At 36.2% G+C, this 16,850-nt stretch overlaps 1 protein-coding gene and 1 non-coding gene across 2 annotated transcripts in view; both read right to left on the reverse strand.

The window, feature by feature from the left end:
* Positions 1 to 14,229, reverse strand: part of LOC145680676 (uncharacterized) — a 79,000-nt gene extending 64,771 nt beyond the window's left edge. Inside the window, exon 1 of the mRNA XM_081751539.1 lies at positions 13,990 to 14,229. Within this exon, the coding sequence (XP_081607665.1) occupies positions 13,990 to 14,121 (132 nt within the window). The 5' untranslated portion in view covers positions 14,122 to 14,229. The remainder of the gene's footprint in view (positions 1 to 13,989) is intronic.
* TRNAQ-CUG (transfer RNA glutamine (anticodon CUG)) lies at positions 4,365 to 4,436 on the reverse strand. The gene has a single exon. It is a non-coding gene; the product is annotated as a tRNA-Gln (tRNA).
* Positions 14,230 to 16,850: the final 2,621 nt, after the last annotated feature.

Consider the following 16,850-nt stretch of genomic DNA (forward strand, 5'->3'; position numbering starts at 1 on the left):
TTTATTTATTTTTTTTTTTTATGCTCGCTCGGATATTAAAGATTCTCTTTTGGATTTGTGTCTCATTTGTAGATGTATTTGATATTTCGTTGCATTTCACTGTAATTGCCTTCAAAGCTTCGGCTTTCCTTCGTTTACTTTCTGGTAACTGTGACTTTGAAAGTACCACTGGAACTTTTATAATATCCACAAATGCACTTTAATTGAAACTGTAGTTGCTACTTGTCCCTTCCATGGCGTTTAGAATACTGCGCCAGAAGTTACCCACAACGAAATGACCGCCCAACAGATGGGAGAAATGAGTAACAACTACTTTTATTGATACGACTCAGTGCTACGTGCAGAGGAAGCGCGAGTAAACGTTCATAAATCTGGAGCAGACTAGACCTGAGTAGTGGCTTGTTTTATTGATACGAAATTGAGGGAGGAGATTACTCCAGGTGTAGTTACTCCGATTCTCGAGCAGGACTTCTCAGGAGTAGTTACTTATTTTTATTGATATCACCCATTATCACTCTAAATATCAATCATTGACTCTCAGAATTGAGTTTACTGCTGCTTTTTAGCTCATTTCATGTGTGATGGATTAAGTTCCGAGGAAATATTTTTTGTGTCGAATTTAATATGAAATTCTGTTCTTTTTTTCTTAATATTATTATTTTATTTATTTATTTATTTATTGAACAAATTCCCAGATACAGCATAACTTTGCCATTTTACACAGGGACATTCTAACAAAAGAAAGAAAAAAAAACAAGACAACAATAACAACAACATAGAAAAAAAGAGTGTAAAAGTAAAACTATTCCGTCAAAGCTCGTTTAATTGCTCTTTCAAACACTGGGTAGCTCGAAAAAATGTCCACATCAGTTGTTACTTGATTATAACAGTTTGGTATTCTATAAAAAAGAGATCTCTGTATAACAGCCAACCTAGGACGGGCAAGATGGAATAGGTGGGTATTCCGGGTGATGCGGGAAGGGACACGTAAGGATAGTTCCTGAAGTAATATTTCCGATCTTAAGCTTCCATTAACTATTTTATGTAGATATTTCAGGTCAGAGATAATTCTGCGTACTTCAGGAGTCTGAATATTAAGATGTCGCAAGAGCTCCTTCTTAGATAATATTCGAAGTGCAGGAACACGAGAACGGACTATAGCGATCAAGAAATTGAGAACAGAATCAAGTCTGGAGAGATGTGTAGGTGCTGCCATGGCCCATATGGGAGAGCAGTATTCGATCTTGGGCGCTATTAAAGTCTTATAAAAAGTTGCTAATGAAGAAACAGTGCGTAGTTCGGTGAATCGATAAAGAAGTCCCAACATGCGCATTGAATTCTTTAGTATTGAGGAGATGTGGTCAGAGAAGGTGATTTTTGAATCAAAGATGACACCAAGATCGTTATGACTAGCAGAATGTGTGATAGGCGAATCGTTGATATGGTATGTGGAGGGAACAGGAGACTTTTTCAAAGTAATAGTAATACTGTCACATTTCTTACTGTTGAGTTTCAAGTGCCACATTTCACACCAGCCTGTAAGGTAATTTATGTCTTCTTGTAGAGCAATTGTGTCATGGAGACACGATATTTCTCTGTATAACTTACAATCGTCAGCAAAAAGCAGAAGGCCACTAGGTTGAGCTGATAAGTGCGTGTAGAGATCATCCATATACAGGACAAACAGCAGAGGCCCGAGTACACTCCCCTGAGGCACCCCTGAGATCACGGGTTGGGGGTTAGAAGTCGCCCCTGAAAGAACAACTCTCTGTTTACGGTCCTTCAAGTAGCTTGTGATTAGAGAGAGAAATTTGCCATGTACATTAAATCTATTGGAGAGTTTATGAAGAAGAAGAATGTGACTGACAGAATCAAAGGCCTTCGAGAGATCAAAGTAGATAACATCTAATTGAGTATTGTTATTCATACATTTGACTGCACAGGAAAGAAGAATACTTAAGTTTGAGAGACTTGAGCTTTTCGGTAGAAAGCCGTGCTGAGAACTATGGATGTAAGGTGAGGTGAATTTAAGTAGCCTGTCTTTGATTATTTTTTCGCAGATAATTGATATTACAGAAAGAAGAGATATTGGCCTATAGGAGGATACATGATCTTTAAGTCCTGATTTATATATTGGGGTCACGTGAGCTAGTTTCCAACTGGTGCGATAATACCCTTCCTTGAAGCATCTATTGAATAAGATAGATAGAGGAACCGCAATAAATGAAGCAGTTTTGTTGAGAAAGAGAGGACTAATTTTATCAGGTCCAAGTGATCTATGTGGAGATAACGATAGCAAGAAAGCCAGAACTTCGCCCGGGGTGGTAGAGAGAATGGATAAGGTGTCCGAACAGATGGAGCGGAGAGGGGGGAGATGGGTTGTAGAGGGAGTGGAGTGGATTTTGAGTTTAACGTCCCGTTCAGCAGCGAGGCTATATGAGACGTGGACCTACTGATTAACGTGGAATCCGAACCACATGAGCTCCGGGTTGTAGAGGGAAGGGAAGTAAATGTTTTGCAGAAGTAGTTATTGAAGAGGTCTGGTCTTTGATCATCACTCGCTTCAGTATTTTCATCTTGAACTGTTGCCGGTATGCTCGGAGATTTTGTTCTAGATTTAATTACAGACCAAAAGACTTTAGGGTTACTAACAGTAAAATCACCAATTGAGTCCATGTATTCAAAATATTTACGCTGCTGTACCTTCTTGGCAAGACTTCTAATTCTAGCAAAGTTTTTGTATGTGTAGTCACTCGGATGTGATTTCCATCGAGTCCAGGCAAGCTTTTTGTTTTTAAGAAGTTCACGAAGTTCATTGTCGTACCAGACCGGAAACCTGTTCGATTTTGATACTTTCACTGGCACAAAGTCCTTTATGGCTGAGTGGACAACAGATGTAAATAAGTCCACAGCGTCGTCAACAGTTCCTACCTCTAACAAACACCAAGGAAACAGTTCAATAGCCCGGCAGATGTCACCCCAGGGGGCTTTCTTCCAAACAAGTTGTGACCTACTTTTGTGGGGCTGGTTTGTAGTAATGGAGGGGAGGAAATTGAAAGAAACATCCAAGGAATCGTGATCCGAGGGAAAAAGATTTCTGCATGGGACAACACAACGAGGTTCTAAGTTAGAGAGAATATAGTCAAGATTGCTATTATTGCGGGTATTATGCATATTATGTTGACCTAGACCAAGTCCATGAATAAAATTGTCCATGAAATAACTGTCGTTTCCATCTTTAGCGACGCCATGCTTGCTGTCCTGCCACGTGATGGAAAGGTTGAAATCACCCAATAGGATGACGTCACCGTGTGACAACGCATGTAACAGTGAGTCATGGCAAGCTTCTAAGATGTGCTTGGGGGTGTTCTTGTGCGGCCTATAGAAGCATCCAATAAACACAGAACGACGCTTTGGAATAAATACTTCCACCCAAATAAGTTCACAATCCCGTTCGAGATCCAGTCTTCTCTTGCTCTTCCACTTATTATTTACACAAATCATCACTCCACCTCCACGAGTTATGCGGTCTTTACGATAAATGGTGAAATTATTAGAAAAGCTAATTTCACTGTCGTTCACTGATTCATTCAGCCACATCTAATACACTCTATTACAATATTGATCATTTCATTATTCTGAAAATTCCTGATAATATATAAGAAATGTGTCCAAAAGTATCGGTATCGGCAGTATCGATACATCCCTAGTCTGGACCCCCAGGACACGCCTCTTTTGTAGGTCCCTTATTTCTATTGAGGCAATTTCTGATTTAGATGCTAAGCACAAAATACATAGTGTACAGGAGCACTTGTCAGTTCCCTGTACTTTCGATGAAACTATTTTGTAATTACTTATGCGCCCTTGTATATATTATTTACAAGCGCAACTGTTAAAGGTTAAATCTGCTGTAAACTTAACTGACTGTTAGTCACGGCGCACAACAACTCTGCACTTGAGTGACGTAATGCTGTTCGCGATTTGGCTCCAATCTGACCGTGATTTAGGAGGCAGAAAAGTGAACTTATCAGTGTTGCCAACTGAAATAAATATTCGCTATGAATCTAGAAATGTGAGGTATTACTCATAACTCGTACGTTGTACCTTTTCATCTATGTATACCTAGCTCATTACTATTAATAGTAGATGTTGGATTCCACAAATAAAAATGAAAAAAAAAAAAAAAATGAAATGAAATCTTATGAATGGAATGAAAGTTTAACGTTCCACGATTATGCCGGTTAGGCTAAAGGAGACGGTGATAATGAGAAATGAGTGAAATGGTGGAATGAAGAAAGTGGGAGGAAACGGGAGAACCCCGAGAAAACCCACGAGCACGGTGTTTGTCCACTACAAAGTCCACACGGCGCAGGCTGGGATCGAACCAGGGACCCCAAGCACCAGAGGTGAACGCTCTACCACTGAGCCACCGCGCCCCCCACAAATAAAAATGAAATGTCAAATATTTTTCATCTATGTGTATGCCTACATAAAGGAAACACTCGCCTACAATTCTTCTATTCCGGATAAGTCACCGTCAGTATCCTCTTCTAAATCACTTTTGCTATCCCTATCGACACCACCCAGACTGATAACGATCCTTTCAGTAATTTCATCCATAATTCCTTCTGCTTCCCAATACTGAGTTTCAATTTGTTTCACGTGATTACAAACTGATATCCATTAATTCCTCCCGATTTGCCTGAACCTAATTTCACAGAGTTTTCTGAACATCATTAATTTTGAAAGTTGTGTTTCATGACGCAATTCATCCTTGGAATCTTTTTGTGCTTCACTTTGGGGTTTATAACATTTATAGTCACGCTAATTCTCTACAATACACACCGATACACCTACAAACTATTACACTAGCCTATCCACACTACACTGGACCGGGATACGATAATAACACCCTCGTAACAACAAACACCTTATTTTCTATCTACCAGCACACTACACGGAACTCAGCCAAAGAACAAATCTCGACAAGCATAGGAAATATCTAATTTCGAGGGGTGAGTGAGCCATGTCTCTTGTTTTAGACCCTAAGCGATTGACCACCAGATGTGTGGGAGGCTTCCATTTTCTTTTTTTCTTTTTTTGGTTTCCACTGAGTATTACTTAGCATTGTGTTATATAAAAATCTGAATTTTTGTGCTTTGTAGAACTAAAATACTATGTGTATATATTCTTTTGTGTGGATATATTTGTATGAGTTCTTTATCCTTTTTTTTATGCCGGCACGTTCAGGTGTTTGATACATTCAGTTATTCTTAATTTTAATAACTGATTTCAAATTCTCTTATACTTTGGTTAATTAACGCTATGATATGGAAGATAAAAGATCTTTTTTAAAAAGTTCGGGACCAGTACTACGATCAGAAGTCTTAAGTAGGGAAATGATATATAATGTCAGAGCTTGCTTGGAGAAAGAAAGAGCAAACGATGGCCTATTGTTATCAATTGTGCCAATTGCAAAAATAGTGGAGAAGATGTATGATGTTTTGCAGAGACAAACATTCAGTAGTAACAAATTAGTTTTTTTTTTTTTTTTTTTTTTTTTTTAATAAGCGATTTAGGATCTACTACTGAGAAGTTTGGATAATCGCGGTTGGCAACATATCTTGCGCATGCGTAGTATCAACCATTTCCTCTCATTTTCATCTCACTCGCTCGGGAAGTAACGGTTTCAAAGTGCAAAGTTAGCTTGCGCCGTGTCTAACTACATTTCAGAAAACACACACTGTGAATTTCTATTAGGATGTATGAGGCAGCTGGTTAACTTTTAGTACACCACATTTTCGAAGATTTACAGGTAAAATTCAATACTTTGCATGAAAAGACATATTTATAAACAACAAAATTCTGCAGGCGATAGAATGAAATACAAAGTAATACACTTGTAGGTAATTTTTAGTACTGGGGGGGGGGGCAACACTAACGGGACAGGACGCTTGGGCGTGAGGTACATAGTAAATATCACAATTTACGACATAAAGTAAGCTAGGCCCTGAAAATTAAGGGCGAATCGATATATATATATATATATATATATATATATATATATATATATATATATATATATATATATATATATATATATATATATATATATATATATATATATATATATGGGTGATTCCACGAAAAAGGGAAATTTTCTGTCACGGGCAATTCTTCAAAATACTACTAGAAAGAATCACCTCATTTTTATTTTGTTTGTTAGTAACCGTCACAAAGTAGGTATGCCATGTATAACAGTTTGCAAACATAACACGAAACATACGTAAAAAAATAATTATTACCCAATTTCTCAACACCGTGGGCTGTCACAGACTACAGTTGACTGATTTTAATCAATAAATTACAACTGAAGTCGCAAATCAAACATCATTTAATGGTAATTAAATGGAAGAGAACACTTCAATGTTTCGGTTTTGTAGAAAGTAAATCTTTATAACGATTATTTTGGAAAGCTTGACTATGCTTAGTTTCTGTCACCTCTATTTCGTCTCAACTCCATGGCAATAGAAAAAATTATCATTGCTCTCAACAGATAGCATGGTCGTCCACATTGGCAACACCCACAAGAAGACAAGGCAGGCATGTTTGACTGAAGAACAGAAAAAGTTGTGTGCATGTGTTAAAAGCTACAGGAAAAATATTTTTGTGTGTGGAAAGCAGGTGCGTATATTAATTGATTCTCAACACCATGGTATTTATTACTGAATGTATTTGTATGGTATATACCTTCTTTCCCTTGAGGAACCTACGCCTTAACGTAGAAAATTCGTACACAATTACTCACATGTACTGGTTAAAAAGTGGGCCGGTAAAAATAAATTATATTCGATTTTCTCAACTCCATGGTTCTCAACTCCATGTCCATCTGAAAACTAAGGAATCCACGGTGTTGAGACAAGTCACGGAGTTGATAATCCTGTAGTGTTTGTTATGCTCATGCTCTTCCAAATATTTGTTCTTTCAATATATTGATAGAAATAAAGCTCATTTATGGTCTAGTGACTGATATGCTCGCCTTTCGTGCGTGGTTCTGGGTTTGTTTCCCGGTGGAAGCTAAAAAATTAATGGTGTTTACTTCGCACAGTAAGGCAATTAAAAAACTCATTTGAGTAGAGATGTACTGAAACCTGATCGCGCAGACCATCGCAACGGTCGTAGGGGCCGACACGCTGACCACGTGTCATTCACACTCAAAGACCGGCTGGAGGGTCCTAGCCCATTTAAGGAGTGTTTCGCGGAAGTTCAAATTTGGGGCTGTCAGATAGCCGGAGGTAAAACTTCAGTCAAGTCAAGATGGATGGTATCTGTTTTTAACCTATTGACGTTTGAATCTTATGATCAACTAATTGTTTTCTTTTCAGAGATTGTCGAAGAGTCTGAGGGCAATATGCGGACAGTCAATTTTATGACGCGAATCGGGAGGAATTTCTCCTGGCCTACTAAACCTGACGTTTAAAAAGCGTTGGCAGTTGTCATTCTGTGTAGACTAGAACAGCCCTTCCCTGTTTCCTCAAGACATTTCCTTCATTGGAGTGGAAAATGAGGGCTACTTAACAAAGAACATCGAATTATCCAAAGAAAACAGAAATGATGAGTGCCTTACACTGTCATTTAGTGTGCATTATACAGGGCGTTTCAAACAATACCGACAACGTTTGGGAGGTGATTCCTAACACCAAGATAAGATAAAAAGTATAGACCAATCTGGGTGCACAAATGCTTCCTTTCGCAGTTATAGGCTGCCGAAAACATGAAAAAAATTAACTTTGAAGGTGAAGGTCCATAGCATAAAACTATGGGACCTACCGTAGTCGGGTCAGACTTCACTTAGGAATTAGTATGTGCGCTATCCAAATATCCATGTTTCAGAATCTTGCGGTACTTCCACAACAACTTTTATAGAAGTAGTTGGTGAGTACTTCAGATTATACGCCCGTAACCAAACTCCCTCTATAAAAATTGCTTCGTGAGTACCTCAGGATTCTGAAACATATTTTTGGAAAGTGCACATATTAGTTCCTAAGTGAAGTCGTGACCCGACTACGGCAGATCTCATAGTTTTGGAGCTATGGACCTTTAAAGTTCATTTTTTTCATGTTTTCGGCAGCCTATAACTCCGAAAGGAAGCATTTGTGCACCCAGTTGTCTATACCTTTCGTCTTATCTTGGTGTCAGAAATCAGCTCCCAAACGATGTGTGTATTGTTTTGAAACACCTTGTATATATACCAAATATACGGTACAAATACACTTACCAAATGTTGAAAAAGTATTGCACTTTCGACGTGTGGAATACGCTCAGAAAACAAATGAAGTAGACAATAGACAGGTTTAGTGACTACTTCGTCTGTTTCGTAAGCTTATGTAAAAAGTTTGTCCTCTCCATATGATAGTCAACATATTGAAAGCGCAATAATTTTTCAATATTCGATAAGTGTATGTGTATTTATTTTTTTCTTATTTGTCACATATTCATATATATATATATATATATATATATATATATATATATATATATATATATATACACTCAATTTTGGAACCTTCATTAGATATATTTTCATATGCTTGCAGTATTTTCTGGAGTATTTTTGTATAACAAATTACGTGTCATCTAGTTTGTTAGAATTTTATTCAACATAAGGAGAATAATTCTAACTTACAAAAACTATTGGAAAATTATTTCAATTTTTATGTAAATTATAAGCTTAATCACTTATAAACCAAAACTCATCACCCAGATGTATCACGTTTCTCAACTCCACAGCAATTTTCAACTCCGTATTAACTAATCTCAACTCCGTGACCTATGGTCTCAACTCCGTGGGTGCTGAAAAGTTTATTATTTTTTATTTATTACACCAATAACGATTCAGCTCTGCTGAACACCTAATTAACATGTACTTAGTAGTAGTAAGTGCACGTGATATTTTTATTGAAATAGGCGACCATCAACGGAACAAAAATTTTCCAAGTGAAAATTTCCCTTTTTCGTGGAATCACCCATATATATATATATATATATATATATATATATATATATATATATATATATATATATACACATTTCCTACACTTCTATCTTTATCTCACCTTATTTATTTATCTATTTTCTATCTCTATTTTATTTATTCATCTAAATTAAATAAAAAATACTTAAATAAAAATCATGTTGTTTTGTATTTTAAAATTTGCATTTGCTGCACCATCTCGCCTAACTAAAAGCTGTGAAAGAAAAGAAAGCTTTGATCGTCTCTCTAGGACTAATCAAAACACGTTCATGATAAACAGCCAATCAAGAATATTTCAATTTTGTTTAATTTTCAATACTTTTAATGAGGCCCCCTATATATCTGAGTCGGCTTGTGCAGGATTTGTGTTTGTCTAGTCAGTGTGGTTTTCTCAGTCTCATTTCAGTGTGAAGTATGGAAGTGTTATCAAAAAGGGAATGGTTTAAATTAGTAGACAACGGGTTTCAGTATGTTTTCGACCAGGACAGCGTGGATGGAACAAATAATAATAATAATAATAATAATTTGGCGATGTGAAAGAAAGGCGGAAAGGTGTAAAGCTCGTGTTCACACAGACGCCAGAACTGGGCACGTAAGTAAATGTTATTGATACATAGTTCAAGGACATAACTCCATATTTGAATTGCAATATTAACTAATTTATCAATAAACGAATAACTATATACGTTCGTAATGTTTATTGAAATAGTTTGCGATATCGGTTGAATGTAAAAAGTGCAATGAATGTTCATTTTATTAATATTTTGAAAAGTAATATTAATTTTAAAAAATAGGTAAGTACTTCCATTTTTTTAGCTTTGGTTTAGGCCTAGTTTGGCCGCCTTTTGACAAATGACCAGGCCAAGTATGAACGTGGGCACTCTGGGCATCCGTCTAATTTCAAGTTTCGTGTCCATATTTCAGTTTTAAAAATTTGCTTAGGCCTGGTCTGGCCATTAAAAGTAATAAGTGAACTGTGCTCTCGCACGCTCCCTAACCCATTTATTATTACTGAGAAAGTAAGCCTATAGTTCGTTTTTTTTTTTTTCTTTTTTCCGTTTGTGGCATTTGTTTAGGCCTGGTTTGGGTATCTTTTGACAAACGAATGCCCAGACCCAGTATAACTATGAGATATCCTTAGATAAAGTTTTAAAATTCTGAATTTTAAACACACCAAGTTTGTTTGCGTCTATATAGACCTAGTTTTGACATATTCAAAAAAAAAAAAAAATGCGTTGTCAGGTTTACGCCACCAATCCAGGTTGCAGTTTTGAAAATCTGCCCGCAAGTCTTGCGTTTAAGATTTATTATTATTATTATTATTGAAAATTCGAACACGTGTTACATTCGAAAAAAAAGGGGTCTATCATATGTGTGTTAGTGTATGTATCAAGCCAGTGACTTGTTACTTCAAAGGTATTGAATGCTCCTACCGTTGTGCACTGTTTTTTTCTCTCTCTCTCTTTCCCACAGGTGCTACAAAGAATGAACGATCACAACCATGATAATGATGCTTTGGGAATTTTTGTTGCAAGAGTTCGAAATGCAATTAAACGCAGGGCAGAGAACGATAGAACTGCCATCTCAGATTATTACAAATGAAATCCAGGAGCTTCCTGTTTCTGTCGTAGGGAAGGTGCCTAATGTAGATGCCCTTAGAAAATTAGTGCAAAGCATAATAAGAGACGTTCACGCCGCCCCACCTTAGCCTCGATGCTTATCTGAACTCACTAGTCCCCATGAATATAAGCTATATCAACCTAGCCCCGGAACTTCTGAAAACTTCTTACTCATTAATACGTGAGATGAAGATCGAATTCTTGTTTTCGGAAGAGAGACATTCTCAAACAGGCTTGGACAATGCAAAACATTTTACATGAACGGTACCTTTCGTCAAACGCCTGCGTTGTATTCCCAAATTTTTGTAGTGGTGGGAGAACGGCGTGGTTTTGTGCTACCAATTTTTTACTGTCTACTGCCGAATAAACAACGTCCTGTTTATGTGAAGTTTTCAGCTTTAAAATCAAAATTGCCAAACTTTCAGCTCAGTCCATATCAATAGATTTTTAGATAGTTCTATTTCAAGCAGTGCAGGAAGTGTTTCCAGATGCGCAGTTATTTGGGTGTTCATTCCATCTCGCCAGAAATCTAGAAAAGAAGTTAGGATCTGATTCTCTTCTGCCACAATACAACACCGACCCTGACTTTGCTCACAAGGCCAAAATGATAATGTCTTTGGCTTTTATACCTATTCATGCACTAAACGAAGCTTTTGACGCTGTAGCAGCCTACGTGCCTGCTGAACTGCAACCTGTAATTGATTGACTGGTCTGAGGACAATTATTTAAGTATGAATTCATTCCTTTTCTTTCTTTTTTTTTTTCAGTTTTTAGTATGTGGTTATTCGAATCAAAAGCTTTGGTTTAAATATGATTTTCATTTAATATATATACATAATAATTATTTTGGAAATAATTTGTAATTATGTTATTTCCACACGAGAGAATAAGTAACCAATATTTAAATAATCTGAAATATACTCTCGTGCACCCATACAATATACATAGTTAGGTACAGTAATCAAATTCTTACAGTTCCTAACTTCATTATTTTCACACAAATTTCCCACTGAAAACTACTTTCTGGAGTAATTACTGGTAATTCTAATTGTTTATGACTTTGCACTAATCGATTTTTTTCTTTTACGCAGACCAAATCGAAATGGAACTAGACCTCCAATATTTCCTGTTCACATGTGGAATGTATATGAAAGGGTCAAAAATGACCAAGCAAGGACCAACAATGTGGTAGAAGCTGCTCACCGCGCGTTGCAGTCTGAGTTGCAGATGGATCATCCTTCGATCTGGAGACTCATCGAAGCTCTGAGGAGAACCTAGAATTTTGAAATTCCATTATTTCTAGTATGTAAAACAAAATCCAGTATAATTCAAGGACTTCCACTGCAGTAGACACCTTGTGATATCTTGATTCGAACATAGTATTCAGGGCCTAACACGACGGCTTTTTAATTTAAGAAGCTTCATCACTGCGAAATTAAAATACAGCTAATTTTACAGAAATTATGTGATATCTTCAAATGGATAAAAGAAAATCGAAAAGTGGAACAAGAACTCCCTAGACAATATTATTTTGCTTGAAATACCGTTATCACGAGTCATTTATCTACTTTCGATTTCCAGCCATTTAGAAAATCGACATTTATTTTCGCGTTTCTAAATAACTGCAAACGGGAAGCTACTAGCTGACTCCTGATAACGGTACTTCATGCAAAATAACATCATCTAGGGAGGTCTTGATCCACTTTTCGATTATCTTTTATCTATTTGAAGATATCACATAATTACTGTAAAATTAGCGGTAATTTAATTTTGCAGTGATAGGGACTCTTAACTCGCGCCCAAACGTCACGTACCGCAACAATGACAGAAAAGACCCTGTCCTACGGGGTTTTAACTCGCCTTCACTCGCTGACGCTCGTTCAGTAATACTGTCTGAATTAAATGTTATTAACCTAACCTAACCTAACGGGAATAAAATATCGCAAAAAAGTCAGTTAACCTGGCCCCGCAAAGCTAAACAACAACCCACTTGTATATTAGGTTTAGAAAAATATAAAATCATTACAAATGTTTACGACGAATAAAATAAGTGAGTGCATATGAGAGAGAACTGCATTAGATACCATTCTCCACCGGCAGTGTATTTCTACAGTGTACAGAAGCTGTAATTTATGTTTACAATTGGAAAAATGAAATCTTTGAGTTTTACGTCCCACGCTTATGCCGGTTAGGCTAAAGGAGACGGTGATAATGAGAAATGAGTGAAATGGTGGAATGAAGAAAGTGGGAGGAAACGGGAGTACCCCGAGAAAACCCACGAGCACGATGTTTGTCCACCACAAAGTTCACTTGGCGGGGGCTGGGATCGAACCCGGGACCCCAAGCACCAGAGGTGAACGCTCTACCACTGAGCCACCGCGCCCCCCTGTTTACAATTGGAGCGCTACTAGTATGAAACCATGGTAAGTGCTATTGCAACTCACACCATTGTAAAAACCGACTTGCTTTCACTACCCTCGCTAACGCGTATACTCACACTCGCTAAGCGCCTGCTCCATTCGAATCCAACCTCGCTATCGCTTGGGCATTCCAGTTTCACCTTGCGCTGACTCGGCTTAGGCAACATTCCTACTGTTTCTTGACCATTTGTTTCATGTCTCGTGTTATTAATGTGACCATATTTAATAGGGCCTAACTGCGTAGAGTGATAAAAGGGATGATCATGGTGTGAGTTGACCCGCTTGTGAACGTGGAGTAGGTTGGCTACATCTATTCACCTTTGGCTTAAGTTTAGAGCTATCCCTCCAGTTTCAAACATACAAAAAAGCAACTAAATCATTAAACACAGTTAGGTTAGGATAGTTCAAGTTAGTTTAAGTTAGGTTAGGTTACCCAATAAGACTTTAGTTAGACCAGAACAGTGATTTAAACCGTCTCTCATAGAAGCTTCAATTATCGCTTAAATTCAGTAATACGTGGACCTCATAAAAAATAATAAGATTCTTTTCATTGTTCTTACATAATTCTGTAAAACTCAATGCGAAATATCACATTCAACGCACTGAATCACCATCTTACAGGACTATCATGCTGCTGAATCATCAAAATCTTCTACGTCTTGCAAATAGTACGCATTTCTACATATCATTTCATGTGGTTAACTGTCGTATCGCCGGACCAAATCCAAATATCCTAACCTAATCTAAACTACACTAACCCAAACTAACCTAGCCTACCTAAATTATCAAAAAATACAGAATATCTAGCAAGAAAGCAACTCTGCGATATTTAAGCAAGATATTCTGCCCCCCAGTTCCAAAAATATGCTTCATCATCTTTCCAAAATATACCTAACATAGAATTATGTATACTTACTGTAATAGCGAGGCAGGTTAAGGCTTTTTGCACTATATTTCTGCATCCGTTTCCTTTATCAAATATATTTACTTTAAAACTTTCATTCAAATCATTCAAGCAAAAGCGACACAGTGTCTCAAAATCATTCATATTTAGTACAATTATTCCTAACGAAAGCGGCAAACAATACTATTTCTGTTATTTAAAAAGAATTCTATTGACAGCATAAAAACACCTGAAGATTTGTTTTAAAGAAAGCATGTGAATCTACATCACATCAGTGATGCTAGGTCCTAACGTCAAAATTTCTCTCACGTATGCTCAAAAAATCCCTTTATGAGTAAAATTTCCCTAAGTTCCACTATCATCAAGGTTCAAGGTTCAAGGTATTTTCCTTCTTTCTCTTCGGAAGTTTGGTTCCTGAAAAAAAAATTTAAAAAAGTAAAAATAGTGAGAAAAATAAAAAAAAATCTTTACTGGTCTTTTTTCTTTAACATTTTCCACAAAAATTCAAGAAGTTCTTTGTTTTTTTTATTTCTTTCTCACTTAGTTCCTTTCCATTTACATTAAAGCCTTGCTCCCAAGCTAATTTAACCAAATTCCCTTCCTTTTTTATAACATCGTTCAATTTCCATGTTTCTCTTATTTTTGGGGTTTCTTCACATTTTAACAATAAGTGTTCTAGTGTTTAATCTTCTTTTAAACATAGTTGACATTTCCATTCACTTCTTTAATTTTTTCAATCTTACCCTTGTTTCAAGGATTCCTGACCTGGCTTTGATAAGTAAACTGCTCCTAAATCATTGTCCATATCAGGGGCGAATCGGGGTGATCGCCCCCCCAGAAGAGGAGACTTTCTTATTTGATATATATAAATAAAACACATCCCAATGTTTGGAGCCCTTAAGAGTAGCAGTATGACAACCCACCGCCCCCCCCCCAGAAGTTGGTCCTGGATCCGCCCCTGGTCCATATAATTTATTTTCTCATAACGCTTTTTATATGTGTATATTCCTTTCAAAGTGTTCTTCTTGACTACTTCATACCCTTTTCCTACGCTTTTTCTTTAATTGTTTTTCGGTGATTTTTCCCATTTTTTATAATTCTCTTCTCTGTGCCAGCGGGTAGTTTGATCATATTTTCTTTCTAATTTCCTAACTTTCCTAAACCATTTTGTGTTTTCCCCTTTTCTCATATGTTTATTGGCCTCACATACAACTTTTACTAATCTTATTTCTTCCATAAATTTTAATCTTCCAAAATATTTTATATTACACATAACTTCTCTTTTTTCAAAAACACTCCATCCCATCTGTCCTGTTATTGTTACATTTGTACTTAAGTCATTTGCTCCTAGAGCAAACCTTCATATTTGATTTTGCGCTTGTAAAATATTCCTGGTTTTATCCGATAAAGTTATTACTTCATTTGTATATATTAGCGGAAATGTTTGTTTCCATAGCATTCTTGACATCCCATATATGTTGTGTGACCACATTGCTTCATTTTTTTTATAATTGCTGTATATTTTTGTAGTTTATTTTTCAGTTTTTCTCGTGTTCAAGTAAGTATTGTTCTCCTTCTTCAAGTGTGATTCCTAAAAATTCTATTTTTTGAATCCTGCTTATTATTATGTTTCCTGCTTGTGTATTTTGATCCTCTATGTCTCCACTAAAAACCAAGAACTGCTTTTTTCTTCATTTATTTTTAAACCAATTTCTTCTCCTTTCCTAACTACGGTTTCTAACATTTCCTTAATGACTTCAATATTATTACTCATCAATGCTACATTGTATGCATATAGAGTGCCAGGGATTTTTCTTACTTTTTCTTTTCCTTGCAATCTTAATTCTATCTTTCTGTTTGTTTTGATCAATGCTTCTTCCACTTCGTGTATGTATATCAGGAATAGAAGTGGTGATAGAGGATATCCTTTTTTCAAACCTTTGTTACTGTCTATCCATTTTGATTTTATGTTTCCCATTTCATATCTGTATTTGTTATCCTTATATAGTTCTTTGATGTTCTTAAGTTTTCCATTACTTCCAATAATATCATTCTCTTGACTGTATCATACGCCTTTTCAATATCAATAAATGCTACTATGAAATCTTCTCTTCTTTCTCTGCATATTTCTATCAGTTGTGGTATAATGTAGATGTTATCTGTTGCTCTTCTATCTGTTCTGAATCCATATTGTAACTCACTTAATATTTTGTTTTTCTCTAGCCAGTTCATTAACATGTCTCTTAGAATAATTGCAAATAAGTTATATACGCAGCTGGTAATAGTATTGGTATTGGTCTATACTTTTTATGTCATGTTTATCTTTTCTTTGCCTTTATATATTAACTTAATCTTTGTTTGCTTCCAACTTGGAGGAATGGTTCTTGATTCAAGTATATTACTCATAATATCCTTTAAACTTTCCAAAATTGTATTATCTAGTTTTATTAACATCTCATTTGACACCTCAACTGTTCCTGTTGCTTTCCTCTTCCTAGCCTTCTCTATTTCCATGTTTTCAATATCATATGTTAATTCCTGACTTTCTTTTTCTGCACTCTTATTATTTATTTTTGCTAACTTATTTGTTTCATTTATCCATTTTTCATAATTTTGCTTCATCGTCCAATTTGTTAAATATATCCCAATTTCCGTCCTCTCAACATTTGTCCCTTTCCATTTCTAAGAATGTTTTTTTTTTCTGTTTCGTTTTATTTTTGTCTGACATATTTCCAAAATCTTGTCCATGCTTCTCTCCCTCTTGACTTAATTTCCTCTGATATTTCTTCATTGAAATTTCGTATTTCTTTCATTTTAGCTATGTATCCATCTTTCTTGCTATTTATATATTCGTTCCATGCTTGAATTACTTC

The sequence above is a fragment of the Thermobia domestica genome, chromosome 3 (genome assembly GCF_964235325.1).
Source record: "Thermobia domestica chromosome 3, izTheDome1.hap1.1, whole genome shotgun sequence".
Taxonomy (NCBI): Eukaryota; Metazoa; Arthropoda; class Insecta; order Zygentoma; family Lepismatidae; genus Thermobia; species Thermobia domestica.